Genomic DNA, 15,290 nt, shown 5'->3' with positions numbered 1-15,290 from the left:
GGAGGTAAGGGAAAGGAATGCTGACTGTTTTTTTTCTTTAAGAAGTATGTATGTATCATTTTATGTCAACAGATATTTTGTCCTAAGGGTTAAAAACAACTGTTTTCCATTCACCTTTTGAAGGTGCAAGCCTCTTGTTGTAAACAGCACAGTTATTTTGGACACTACATAGAAATTCTCTATATAATCCAATCATTCCCATGAAGTCTTTCTTCCTAAAGTCTCTCCAAACCCAAAACATATTCTCAGGAAAATCATGAACCTCTCAAGAAAGCACTGGAGTGAGAAGATTAGTTGGATATTGCTTTGGAGTGGAGATTTTAAAGTTACTGCAAGGTAAAATGAAGCAAATACTGTAGCCTCCAAAAGCCAAATAGAGGATTAAGTCTTGCGGCTTTTTTGGTAGATTTCAAATCTTTGGTGAACAGTTCATTGCAGCTCTAAAAATTATCTTATTATCAAGTCAATGGGGAAAAAACATCTCATTAAGCTTCCAATAACAGCTGCAGTTCCATCAAACACTAAGAGAAATGTAACCCTAGGAATGAACAGATCATGTTTTCAGAGAATGTTTGCTAATGGTTGCTAACACCACTTCCTGTTCCCATGCCAGGAAACAGATAGAGAAATTCCTGATGTTGCAATGAAAATAGGAATGGAAAACGAACCAGTTGCAAGGAAAGGATAAAGGTGATAACTTTCTCCCTAAGATGTTTTGTAGAGTGCGCTCTGTGTGTGTACTTTTGCATGTTAAACCAACTTCCCATAAGTTTCTTTGCATAAACCTGCAGCTTGTAAATTACTTTGTAATTTGCAGTAATTAACTTCAGGAAGGAGGGGGATGAAGCCCCCAAAGGATACACAATCCAATCACGTCTCCCTTGCACCTTTTCAGACTGATTTATTTGGCAATGTTTCCAGGTTGAATGTGCTTCTAAATACCAAACCTTTAAAATGATAGATTTTCTAAAGGTTCCTGAAAAAGAAGACTTTCATCAAAACAGCATCTCCCCCCAACACTTCAATTGTGTTTAGATCAATCCACCCACTCCTATATAAATATCGAGTCCCACTGTACAATATGTTGCTGCAGGAAATCAGGGCTCTTTCATCTTATTCAGCCTCTCCAGCTGCTCTTCATTAAAATCTGCTTTTATAAATATGGAAGCTCAGAAACAACCCCTAAGCAGCACAATTCATAAGTGACTAAACTTGGCTATTTTCAATAGTCTCTGCATTATTTACAAAAATCCCTTTTTTCATCATGCAAATTAAACTGTGGAGGAGCCTAGCTCTCTACGGTTCCCATTTTGAAGTGGTGGCTCGGGACCGGGCGTTTCCTTTCCTTAGAAGACACAAAAAGATGAAATCCCAGAAGAAGTGGTACAACTACAAAATGCTGTGGCTCTGGAGGTTTGACATCTGTTCCAAGTGTATGATATCACAACTCAGTTTAGATTAATAGACACAGACACCGCATTTAACAGCCCAGAGCCTTCTCACATGTAGCTGAAATACTGAGCTGTTGTCTTTTATCCCTAGCCCTCGTATTTTGTTTTAATGACAGGCTTATGAGGCCTATGAAAGAATCTTTTCTTCCAGGTGTAAATCACAATGGCTCTATCACACAATTATCCCACCATGAGGCAAGTACTCTGCATATTTTCTTAAAAATAAATAAATAAGGATCGGGGAGGGTCTCTGATCGCAAACACCGAGCTACTCCTAGGCTGGTTGCTAATTCAGGGCTAATTAGAAGGGCAAACAGGTATCTATTTAAATTCCTAACAGGAGCTATAGGTGTCCATCCTGTGCTGTAGGCACAGATCCCATGAATCAAAATCATACACCCGTGCAAAAGAAGTGACTCCACAGCTCAGCCACTCCTCAACAAAGATGGGCACTGTAGTGTGCTTCGAATGCTAACGAACTTGGGCTCTGATAGACCAAGCTCCAGAACTAAAGGCCTCATGCAAAGATCACACTGGCGGCAGCTCCATCTTGACTATCCAGCCCAAGCACCCTCGCCGATCTGAGCTATGGCACTGTGTCACAGGGCGAGAGGCAGGTGGTCAGGTAAGCAGGTCCCAAGCTGTAGAGGTTAAAACCAACAGCTGGAAATTAACCCAGAAGCTTTTTGGAAGCAAGTGCAGAGAGCAAGGAGTGCTGGTCCAATGTGCTTCCAATAGGTAACTCCACTTAAAAAGCAGACTGCAGCATTCTGCACCAGCTGCAGCTTTCCAATGGTCCCATTGTGTAGCCCCCCTCAAGAGCGCATTACAGCAATCTAATCTTGCAGTGACAAAGGCAAGGCTAATTGTAGCAAGAGTGGCCTCAAAGATCAAAGGTGACAGTCATTTTGCCAGGGCAAGGTAGGAATACTGGATCATGTCCCTAGCTTTATACGAAGAAGTACTCCAACCCTTTTCAGCACATAGGCTCTGAGTCACAGGGCATATAGGCATGTACTTAATTTCAGCACGGGTACCTCTATTGGAGTTAATATTCACGTACTTAAAGTTAAACATATGCTTAAGTGCCCCTCTGAATCAGGGCCATATTAATTGTTACAGAATGTGTGTCAGACTTCAGATGGTTATTAAGGACAGAAAGTCATGGCCTTTTTACAGTCCTACACCTATCTTTGATATAAAGTATAATCTCCTTTGCAGAGAAGTTGAAATTGTATTGCCACCGTGAAGCAATCATATAGGAGGCCATAGTACGTACACAAATACTATCCATATGCTTTTTTGAGCGAAGTAAGTGCGAAAAACTTGCCCAAGGAATATTTACTGTCATGCTTAACAGGAGCCATGTGCTGACATAAGAAAACTGAATTTATGGTCAAGAATGCTTCTTAATAATCCTTTGTTGTCCCCTGTAGGTGGCCTTGCTGCCAACGTTTTGGGCTTAGTAAAAGAGACTATATCTGATCGCTCCCCAACATTCGTTAAATTGCGCTAAGACACCGGAGATGCGTAGCATCTTTGGGGGCTGATAAGAAAAATGCTGACATTCAGTCCACTGCTGTTGCTACCAAGTACCATTATAAATCTCATTGTAAGTGAGCCATATTCTTTTGATGACCCTCCTCTTGCCATTAACCCTTTACAAATAGGATTCTGCTGTGTTTTTTCTTGTGTGATGGAATATTTTAATACAAACGAATTACAGTACAATGGAAAACACACTTTAAAAGGTCTTAATTGTTGTGCCAATGGAAATTCTGAGACCAAACTTGTTACTTCTGATCAGTTAAAACAAACTATCATTGTTTAAAAGCCATTTATTGCCTAGTCTGATTACTTAATCTTTACATTTAAGATGCTAAATGCAGCTCCCATATAAACGCTGCATTTACACTCAAGTGAGTCCTAGGAGTTACATCAGGGTTAAACTGGTTTACGTGAGACCAGAATTGCTCCCTGTGAAAAAAGTCAGACCTAGTTATATGGTAGCTTTGTTCTTCTCTCTGATAAAAGCATACAGTGTTCACTACTATGAGAGCATAAAAGGATAGCTGATTTGCCAATGGTAACATTTCTTGTAAGGTAAGAGAGCTTGCAAACAGGTTACACACACACACACACACGCGTTTGGTTGTGTCTTTGTATTTATCAGCTCACTGCGTGTGTGTGTATGTGATCTGTTTGTAAGCTTTTTCCAGTTCGCTTTAGAAGACGTTACATACACACAACGTTCCCACTATACCCTGTATGTTAATGAATTGAAACATGGGTACAACTTTTGCTCTTAGTGACACCAACTGAATCCCATTTGTTTCACTTGGATTGTGCCAATGTCACCGAGAGTCGAATCTGGCCTTATGCGTCTAGATACATACACCTCTATACCTACAGCCTCGACCTTGGTGAGCCACTGCGGACGTGACGCTCGTTGACGATTAGTTGGAATGACAGTGCATACCAGTCACTGTGCAGTTTTTCCTCTGCAAAACTGGGATTACAGAATAGAAGTATGCAGTGCTCTAGTAAATCACATTTTTGTACACGTAAAGTATCAAGTCAATTAGTAAGTTTAAACAGACATTTTCATGTAGCTCTTACAACAGCACCTCATTGCTAATTAATTGCAATTTAAATTTGTCACCAGTGACCACTGCTGAGTAAATGGCACCATCCCCCACCCATGCTTCTAATTTTCCCAGCAGTATACCAAAAGCATGGGATGAAAATAATTGTTAGCATTAAAGTAACCATTCTATTAAAATTGTGATTCCTGCATTTCAATTTGTTACTCATTTTTTTGCACCAAAATGGGACTGATATTAGCCTCTCATAATTAGTTTCCACGCCACAGTGGCTTTTTTCCACCCCTAATGATCCTTTTGGTTTGATACAGTGGTTAATGCAGCTTTTTTTGTTGTCAATAAAGTTTAATCCAAGTTACCTAAATCTTAAGTGGTCCATTTAGCAGAACTGGGGCCTGAAAATCTGACCAAGATACACTAGAGCAGTGAAACTCAGACTGTGGCTCGTGAGCCGCAAGTGGCTCTTTAAGTGGCTCTTAGCAGCACATGATATTGAAACACTGTGATTTAATTATTAACCAAACTAAGTTATTTACCAATCAGGATGTTTTCCTATGTTATGAACAATTAAGTTATGAACTTCCACTAAGTTAATAACTTAGTTTATATATATTATTCTCACAGCAAATAAGTATTTCCCTGCCATGCTGTTTAAATATGAATAGTACTATAGTAAATGAAAGGAGGACTTAACACTACGGTGGAACTTCTGGGTAATGTTGATCACGAAGGTTTGGCTCCTGAACCACTGAGGTCTGAGTATCACTGCAATAGAACATCAAGAATGCTGGTTAAGAGAACCGCAGAAGAGATGCTAAATAAAACTAGACGCATGTTTGGCTTACGGTCTTTATCAGCAATCTCTCCCATTACGTTGCCACATGTTTCTAGTAACAAGAAAGCAAAATGGGTCTGTAAAGTAAATTGATTTCCTCCTTGTGGCTGTCAAGTAAATATATTAACATTTCTACATTTGCTGCCATGATTTCCCAAACACAGGCTACAGCTCCACCAGATGTACAAATTAGAGATTATTGTCAAGGCAAATGCCATTGTACCTTGATTGAATGGGTCAGTGATGAAATTTGCATACATATAGAGTTAAACAGAGGTTTCTACTATAGGCAATGCATTTCTTTTGTATGTATCTCTGTACATAAATTAAACATAATAATGCTTTGTCTTTTTAATTCATAAAAGGGCTTTTTATTTACATCTACTCTAATATACATATGGCAATTTTTTTCCCGGCAGGGAATTTTTTCTCTTAATACTGAGACTCCGAATATTATTTAAAAGGGGATTGGATCCACCTAACAGCGAAAGGAAATAACATTTGATTGCACAGGTTTTCTGGCTCATGCTCGTGCTATATATCAAAGCAAAACTGTATTAAGCAAGGCTTCCCTTTTTGGTTTTAGACAGCTTGTGTCCTCCATGTACTCCTTGCTTCTCTGAGTGATCTGTCATAAGGTAGAGTAGCAAAAAAAGAATTTTTCAACTGACAGTTAATAAAGAGCACAATTATTATCACAGTCAAGAGCAGGAAGAAAAACAGAACAATGTAAGTCACCAGATCCGGCTTATTTATTTCCCCTTCTTTTAACACCCTGGCTGTTGACATATAAAACGCAGAGGAGCTTACTGATCTCTGTGTGCTGTTCAGGTAGGGTGTGTTGGTCTGAATGATTAGGTGAGCTTCAGTGGCACTGGTTGAATTTAACAATTCACTATACATGTTCTTGCTTAAATTTTCTTCCCCTGTAGGTGTATCAGAAGAGAATGAAAGTGTCAGTCTGTGGTGTGGAAAAGGAATGTTCCCATTCGTAATGGGCTGAAATCCAGCCACATTCTGTATAAACGTAAATGCAGCAATTCCGTTCACTTACATGGCTCAGTGAGTTTGCTTCTTTCAATCTCCCTGGATCACATTTACATCATTAATCCTCAAATAGAAATCAGGAAAAAAATGTGTATTTATATATATATATATATATATACCTCTTGTTCGGGCACTTGCTCTCTCAGCCAAAACCAGGGCTTATGCCCAATGGACTGGGTCTTCTGTGTGAACTGAACTGGTTATCTAGGATGAGTTGACAGGATCTTCTTCATTTTCCTGGGAGTGGAATGTGGCAGCCTCCCGTGCATAGAAAAAAAGACTCTCCTCTTTAACAAAACCCTGTACTGTAAGCCAAACAGAGAAGAAGAAGAAATGCTTTGTATAGCAGCACTTGCTTGTTTTGAAGGGAAGGCACAACAGATTTCCAGGTGATTATCTGAACAGCGATGCACACAAATCCAGTGTTAAATAAGATCCACGTCCACCAAAAGAAGCAGCTTCCTCTTTGACATCTAGTTGAATTCCCAGTTGCAATTCCCTCCCTCAGGGGACTCCTCACTGCTGGAATGCTGGTTCTGTGTAGCATTAGTTGACTTTCTTGATCTGTTAACTGCACTTGCAGCTAGCACTGAGATGCTTTCGCTTTCTGGATCAGCTTTTTCAGTTGCTTTAAAGAAAAAAAAAATCTGACCAAAGCCTCCTTTGTTTAAAAGAAAAATAAGTTCTTAGTTCTTTCAAAGCCTCTTCCTCACCCCTGCTCCAGCTAAGCTGTCAGCTGGAACTGGGGTCTGGGCATAAATATGTGAAACGTGACTTTTCCCTTTAAACAGACACTCCACCACAGCGTCACTTGCTACTATGTGAAGCGAAGAATTACACAGTGGTGCTGAATGTTTCTAGAGCCTGGGATATCTTGCATGCGAAAAGGGAAGAGATCTCATGATAGAGCCTCTTGAGTGTCAAGGCTCTGGGTGCAAAGCAGGTGTGGGGGGGGGTGTGGCAAAGCAAAGGTAAATTGCATCAGAGTCTCTCTCTCTCTCTCTCTTTCTCTCTCTCTCTCAGAGTTTTATTATTAAAATGAGTCTCTCTAGGGTAAATAAGAAAATGTCTTTTTCCCCCCCTGCATAGTCCCCAGCACCCTCTACAGCCTGACAATTAGCATGTTAATTCTTTTTCATCAGATTGCTTATATACTGCCATTAGCTGCTGGCTGGCTGGCTGCCAGCTCTCCTTAGCAATCCCGCACGTCAATACATCAGATTAACATGGTTAATACTTTATTGTAACCATCAGAACTCAAAAATGGGATGTGGGGAGCAGCCAAGGGGGACGAGGGAACATTTGTCAGCTTGAGAGCGGAAACTATGAACCATTCTCCCCACCCTCAGGACATGGACAGATACAAGCAAACCTTAGAGCACCTTATGAAGATTATCACATCCCAGTTCTGGATGGTAAAGCATTTTAATGAACATAATAAAATACTTTTGCCTTAAAAGAGAGGAAATGTAAAAGGAGGAATCTTATGTACAGTGATTTTTTTAAAAAAAGTTTCTGTTCAGGAAAAGAGATTGGTTTAGGCCCTGCTGCCTTTTTGGCCAAAATATAAGAGCTAAGAAGAAGCCCGGGAGTAAGTCAGTCATGTTTTGGGCTAAAGCCAGTGAATTGAGGCTTAATTTCAAGAAGGCTAATTTGCTATAAATAAGTCCTTAATTACAAAATTAAGAGCTGATTCTTTCCCTTTATTATCCTGAAGAAGGGTCTGGTTCAAAGTTGAAATAAAGCTGTAATTTTTCCTCATTCACTCATCTCTTGTCTGGTAACATGTTTTGAATTCCCATCACTTGACAACATCAGTAGGATTCTAAAATGTCTGGAAAAGGTGAACAGATGGCATGTGTGTGCCCCCCTAACACCATTGGAGGGGTGTCTTGTTATGCTTAGCACTTTTCATCTTTAAAACTCCAAGTGCTTTATGAAGCTGGCAAAGCATTATTATCCTCAGTTTAATGGCTGGGGCAAAAAAGAACCAGCAAGGATACAAACAGGATCATGCTCCCTATGCAAAGCAGTAAGGACAAGTCGGACCACACCTCCACTCCACACTCTTGCATGACCTACCCAGATCTTGGGTGCCTGCCTATTCCTGTTCGCTCCCTCAAGAATTCCACCAACCCACTACACTCGGGCCAGTGCAGCGGACCTGGTATAGGTGGCAGCATAGGCCAGCAGCAAATTACTACCCCCTGGAGCAAGGTGCAGATGGGAGGAATCCTGACTCAGGGGTGTGGTGTCGCCTTGACTGATGCAGGTTGCAGCATGGTCTGATTGCTGCACCCTACTCCCAGGGGTGAACAAACACCTGCACAAGTAAGGCCCCTGAAATCAGTGGGACTACTCATGTGAGTAACTACTCACTAGCAGGAGTAAGGGGTTCAAAAGCTGGTCCTAAGTATTTTGCCTAAGGTACAATACAATATGTCAATGGCAGTTCTAGGAAGAGAACCCAAGTCTCCTTACTTGTGGTCCAATGCCCTAGTATTAATCAAACACTGAAATGAATTATTCATAGTTTGTATAATGGAAAACAGTGATCATTCCATTTATTATGTGGGTGCTGCATCAACAGTCTCCTACTCGCTTTACAGCCTGAAAAAATAATAGTATTTGCTGTAACAATAACTCAGCCCCCACTATAAATAAACAGGACATAATCTTGGTGGGTAATGGGTCATGTAGGGTACAGTCCCTTTGTGAATGGCTGGAGTCTTTCCCCAACTCTGCACTGGTGGATAGTACATGATCCACCCTTTGTGTACATATCAAGATAAATATCAGCTGAGTGAAATGAAGGAGGAAATAAAATATTAGCTTTCTTAGTAATATAACCATTTACAATGTGTATTACAATCCCTCTGCTCTTAAGCGTTAACTGCAATTCAGGGGAATTGTTTCTATTAGCAGAGTAAAATGTATCGAAGCATAGGCTGTAACCGAGCACAGCCTAAAAACTGCTATAATGACTCAAAATGTTATAAAAGAAAGAAAACAGAAAGGAAATAATGAGTCTATATATTTTTTTAAAAGGTCACTCTAAAGGAAAACACTTATTATCTGATGTCATAGAATCATAGAATCATAGAAGATTAAAGTTGGAAGAGAACTCAGGAGGTCATCCAGTCCAACCCCCTGCTCAAAGCAGGACCAACACCAACTAAATCATCCTAGCCAGGGCTTTGTCAAGCTGGGCCTTAAAAACCTCTACAGATGGAGATTCCACCGCCTCCCTAGGAAACCCATTCCAGTGCTTCACCACCCTGCTAGTGAAATTGTGTTTCCTAATATCCAGCCTAGACCTCCCCCACTGCAACTTAAGACCATTGCTCCTTGTTCTGTCATCTGCCACCACTGAGAACAGCCGAGCTCCATCCTCTTTGAACCCCCTTCAGGTAGTTGAAGACTACTATCAATTCCCCCCTCACTCTACTCTTCTGCAGACTAAATAAGCCCAGTTCCCTCAGCGTCTCTTCAGAAGTCATGTGTCCCAGCCCCCTAATGTCTTTGAAATAAAAATTAATGTGCCTAAAATGAAGTCTCCGACCCAAGTTTTATGCCCCTAATCAGGCCATTTTTAATTAGGTGCCTAAACGTGCTGCCTAAAAAAATATGAGCCTCATAGCTTGTGTACAACATTTAGAATGCTGCTCCAACATCAGTTTTTGCCGTGTGTATCTTCACTAAGGTATCTTGCAAGTTGCCATCAGAATGTGTGCATCACATTATGGAGGAGCTTTTTGCCAATGACGTCAAGGTGAAATTCATCCCAACACAGTGGCCATTTTGCTCTGCCAAATCCTCCCCTCTTCTCTTTGTCTGCACAGAGCCACTGATTCAGTGGGATAATTCTGTCTCCAATATGTCTGGAAGGAAAGGCAGGGGATACTATAAACCAGTGCAAGAGCCCTGCATGTGCTGAGGACTGTGGAGCCTGGGGGTTCCTGGAGTGGATCCTGAGGACCACAATTATATCGATCCTCTGGTTCGCCCCATCCAAAAAAATGTGGGAGACAAATACAGGAGAATAGTCAAGCCAATGGGTTGAGTAGTGGCTACAGAGTGGCTCCACTCCAGTTCTACTTGAGGGGAGGACATTCCCTTCCCTTATGCCCAAAATTACTCAAGTTGTTTGGCAGAGGCATGATTTGGCCTTAGCAGGGGCGCCAAACTTTCAGTGTGGCAAGTTTCACCCTTAGTAAGGAGAGGGGTTTTTTGAGGTGGAAATATGATCTCCTGGGTGAAAAAATAAAGCAAACTTTCCCCTATTTCTCCCAGACAATGATCAATGATTCCCCTTAAGCTGAACAAAACTGGTGTTTCCACCTCAGTAATTCTGTGTGTGTGGGTTCCTCTTGGACAAGTTATTCCATAAATGTGTGGGTTTTTTTGGGTTTTTTTAAGAAGCATTTGGTGTTAATCAAAGACAGGCAGTTTGGACTAGATTGGGCACTGTCTAATCTGCTATGGGCAGTCTCCATGTCCTAATATTTAACCCCACAGCTTTATGAAATGGCTGCAATGTAATTTCCAGAAAGAAAACAATGGAAGAGATGCTCCCCTTCATGGGCTCTAGTGATTCTGAGCTTAGATTTGAATACCATCATCTGGTGCCACCAACACTTTTTAATCAAGTTACAGGTTAGGTAAAAGGTAATTTCTGCACTGTGCTGAATAAGCTCCTCTGTGATTCTTTGGGGCTATAAAGTAGAAAAAAAAAATCTTTCCCCCTTTCATGTATCTTTTCAAATAAAACAAATCTCTTTCCCCACTACGGCACATAATGCATCCAGACTAAATGTAACCATCTTCCTGAATGTTCCCTTGTTATACTGTAACACATCATCACACTTACTGTAATTAAATGTATGAGCTGCATTGTAGGGAAGTCTGATCACTAGGGAATAGCCTTACCACTCACCTGTCCTTTATCATTCGAGACAATATCTAACTCTCGGATCACAATACTTTGTGTGAGCATTAAGGCATTGCCCTAGTTTTCCTTACCCTACTTTGCTAGCATTAGGATTTGGGGATGATGAGCAGTATTGCTAGGGGAAAACTTTACAGATCAGCCCAGGATTTTTATATCAATAGAGCATGTCTTTCCTCTGTCATTTCTTGGTTGTTTACATCCTCCTTTGTAGGCAAGATACTGCACAGTTCTGAGAAGTCCAAATGGACTGGCACTTACGAATTGCGATGGATTCCGTTCCTGCTGCAGATTTAAATGATAACTTTGAACTCAAGTGTTCACATGAGTGAGCAGAGTAGAGCAGAAATCAATAGGAATGATACAAGCATTTGATGTGCCAAATAAAAAATATCCCAGTAGATAGATGGCTTAGATGGTTGAATGCTGGATTAAAGAATCTGCAAATCTTTGCTTGAATTTAGAAATGACCTGCCTCTGGCTATCCTTACGTGCCCTTTGCATTTGTTTATTGTGAACATTCAAGTGAGCGTGGTTAAGTCACATGAACACTCACAGAAAGTGCATTTTAAATCTGCACACACTTGTGCAATGGTATATTTTGTATGGCATGGGATTGTTTGATTACCACAGCAGAGGTAAGCCCCTCACTGGAGTCCTGGTGCAGCGACAATGAAACAAACCGGACAGGATCTAATGCCATCTCTCCCAGGATGGACTCTGCTAACTATGAAGGGAAGAGAGGGGGCACCTTAAATTTAAACCCTCCCTTAAACCACTAAATCTTACAGGAGTGTGTTTTTTCTATGCAAGTACACACAATGAAAGAGCAATTGTTGGGCATGAAAGATGCTGATCTGCAGGCTGCTCAGTCATTGTGTGACTTTATGGCCATATCTGCACCTGTGTGACAAGAGTTTTGTACCTCGTACAGGGCATGTATGGGACAAACCCAGCCCAGCCTCACAGGAACAAAGGACGCTGGCCTAGGCAGCAATAAAAGGATCTGTTGGACTCTTGAATGAGTCACCCCCCGTTCCTTTGATCAGCTTGGGACTGTGATGAGGTAATGCTCACCTCACTCCAAAGGCGGAGGTTGGGGGGGCAAAACCAAGAGGGAAGAAAGAACATAATAAAAGGGAGAAACTTCGCCATGCTCTTCCTCTCTCGTCCACCTACATCTACAGACCCCTCCACCAAGTGACTGAAGCTCTGATCAAAGGGGAGAGTCTGGCTGAAGGGCAACCAGCCAGCCTGTGGTGAGAAGCATCTAAGTTTGTAAGGGCACTGAAAGTGTTAAGAACAGCTTAGAAAGTGTTTTGATTTTATTTCATTTGACCAAATCCGACTTGTTATGCTTTGACTTATAATCACTTAAAAATCTATCTTTGTAGTTAATAAATTTGTTTGTTTATTCTACCTGAAGCAGTGTGTTTGGTTTGAAGCGTGTCAGAGACTCCCCTTGGGATAACAAGCCTCATACATATCAATTTCTTTGTTAAACTCATAAACTCATATAAGCTTGCAGTGTACAGCAGGCATAACTGGACACTGCAAGATGGAGGTTGTGCCTGGGACCAGAGACATTGGCTTGTGTCATTTGGTTGTACAATCCAAGGAGCAGATTGCATGCTAGAGGCTGTGCGTGAACAGCCCAGGAGTGGGGGTTCTCACAGCAGTGCAGGGTAAGGCTGGCTCCCAGAGTCAAGGATTGGAGTGACCTCGCAGATCACCGGTCCGGATAACACCAGAGGGGAATGTCACAGCGTGCCAGGTCATCTTTGCAGTAGGAGCATTGACACAGGTCAGCTTTTCAGCAGCAACACTAAAGAGAAGTGTAAGACACCCCTTACTTGAGAAAGATTACAAAACACTTCAAGTGCTTGGCAACTACTTTAAGGCATATTTTATCTATGACTAAAGAAAATGGAAAGACCAGTGAACATGCTATTCCTCTGCAGGCAAAGTAAAGATACCACCAGTTTAATTGTTTGTCTGCCACTTGCTAAGATGAATTGTTTTATAATTTCTAATTTGTAATGCCTAAGGATTCAGCTCTAAAAAAATCAAATATGTGTACTTCTTCTTCCTGAAAGATCTTCCAAGTGATGAAGATGGGTGCCCACAGAAAACAAAAAGAGCATCTCTGAGCCATTGACCAAGATTCTAAAGTTTGAGTCTTATGGATTGAACTCTCTAATGTTCCAGGGTTACTAACTATTCCCATCAACATAGACAAAGGGCTGGTTTTCACTGAAAATTTACATTGGCATAGCTATGTTTCCCCGGGGTTTGAAAAATCCACACCCCTGAGAAATGTAGTTAAGCCAATGTAACTCCTAGTGTAGACAGGGCAAGGCTGATGGAAGAATTCTTCCATCACACTAGCTGCCATCTCGCGGGGAGTTGGATTAATTACAGTGATGGGAAAACTGCTCCTGTCGTGGTAGTGAGTGTTTATAGTGAAGTGCTATAGAGGTGTCACTGTAGCATTTTAAATGTCTGCATAGCCAAAATCTCCCTCCCCGGATGCTGTGGGAGGAAGTTATAAAAACTTCTGTGCCTCCTTCCTGCAAAAGTCAGGACAAGGGTGTTTCCCAGATGGAAGAATTGGGAAAGCCCAACTGCCAGGCAGTGATGAAAGATGAGACACCTGCCAGGAGAGCCTGACCACCAGAAAAGGTTTGCAAAAAGGGAGATCCCCTCCTCCCTCAGTCTCTAGATTCCCAATGATAAAATGACATCACCTCCTTCTAAGGCTGGACTCTTTCCCCCATCCCTGACTTTGTGGCTCAATGACTTTGGCACACCACTACTCATCCACCAAGACTGCAGTAATTATTGTTTGTGATAACATCTCGTGGTCTCAAACGAAATCAGGACCCCACTGTGCTAAGCACTGTAGGTATGCATGAGCTCCTCAAGGAGGTTACAAGCTAAATAGACAAGACAGGCAGAGAGTGGGCATGACTTTCCCAAAGTCATGCATCCGGTCACTGGCAGGGCATAGATCTCCTGATGTCCTTTCCAGAGCTCAGTCCATTAGACTCATTAACCTTTTGGTAAAAAAGAGTAGGCTGGATTCTCTTTGGATGTTTCCAGTGCCAATTCTTAATTGCCTATTGTCTCTCTCTCTCTCTCTCTCTCTCTCTCTCTCTCTGTGCCCCATGCAGGGCTCTCATTCTGTGCCTGCTTGGGGAGCAAGAGTCTGGGAATAAGGTCAGGGACTCATGCGTGGCATGGCTGGAGTGCAGCCACCAGGCCTGTGGCTGGAAATAAACCCAGGCATGGATCCGCAATGGGACATAGATGTGCTCTAAGCATGTCTTCCAGATTGGTGCCCACAGGCAAATTTGGTGGAGGAACATCCAGCTTCACCTGGTTTGGGCAACATGCTGGAGCTTAGGTGTGAGATATCCATCTGGCTGCCTAAAGCGAGGCAGAAACTTAGGTGCCTAGGGGATTTTTAAAGAGAAAATTCAGGCACTGAGGGATTTTGAGTGCCTACAGACAGAGGCGCTGACTTCTATTTTTCCTGGTAGGTGCTATACCCCTGCTCCGCCCCTGAGGCTCCGCTCCCACTCCACCCCTTCCCCTGAGGCCCCACCCTTGCTCCGCCTCTTCCCACACCAGCTCTGCCCTGTCGCCCAAGACCTCCCTCGCCCGCCTCAAAGTGCCTCCCGCCAGCCACCAAACAGCTAACTGGCGGCCACACCAAACAGCTGTACCTGCTGGGTGCTGAGCCCCCATTGTTTTTTTCCTATGGGTGCTTGAGCCCCAAAGCACCCACAAAGTTGGCGCCTATGCCTACAGGTTTAGGTGGCAGCTATTTTAAGGATCTCAATGACAACTACATTTTGGTCTAAGGTGACTAAAGTGGGGAATTAGGTTCCTATGCCCTTTTGTGGATCTGAGTCTCAGCCATTCCTTTCCGAACCTTGTGTCCAATTTCTGCCTGTTCTGGTGTTTCTAAACATAGCATGCATCTGGGTGACAGGATGATAAAACTCTGTACAAATATGGAGAAGGTGTATTCCACTTGAGCCATCCAGGACGCAAACGAGAAGACAGAGGTCACCATTTGAGGGGCAAAATAACATAAACCTGGCGAGTTTAATCTCAGAGAAACAGAGTGGTGAAAATTAATGCAATTTTCTTATGAGAAGGGGTGGCAGGGCACAGGCTTTTAAAGTTCTGCTCTTCTGATGTCTCTGCATCATAAACATCAGTAATTGAGTGTCACTATTCAGCTGGTTTAACACAGTCCAGCAAGAAGGCATTCTCTTGAAAAGGCTGATTTTTAGATTGTGGATCAGCAGTCTTAACGTTCACGATTTTGCAGAATGGTGAAATTCTTTGGCCATGAGCTAAAAGAAGGAATTATAAAAATACCCTCAGGAGTGTTG

General features: G+C 42.2%; 1 protein-coding gene across 1 annotated transcript; it reads right to left on the bottom strand.

Moving 5' to 3' along the window:
• Positions 1 to 5,471: 5,471 nt before the first annotated feature.
• On the bottom strand, positions 5,472 to 5,792 carry SMIM32 (small integral membrane protein 32). Its single transcript, XM_077824078.1, has one exon. The coding sequence runs from the start codon at positions 5,790 to 5,792 to the stop codon at positions 5,472 to 5,474; it is 321 nt and encodes a 106-aa protein (XP_077680204.1).
• Between the last annotated feature and the right edge of the window lie 9,498 nt (positions 5,793 to 15,290).

The sequence above is a fragment of the Eretmochelys imbricata genome, chromosome 8 (genome assembly GCF_965152235.1).
Source record: "Eretmochelys imbricata isolate rEreImb1 chromosome 8, rEreImb1.hap1, whole genome shotgun sequence".
Lineage (NCBI taxonomy): Eukaryota > Metazoa > Chordata > Testudines > Cheloniidae > Eretmochelys > Eretmochelys imbricata.
This window is presented reverse-complemented; position numbering and strand designations above follow the sequence as displayed.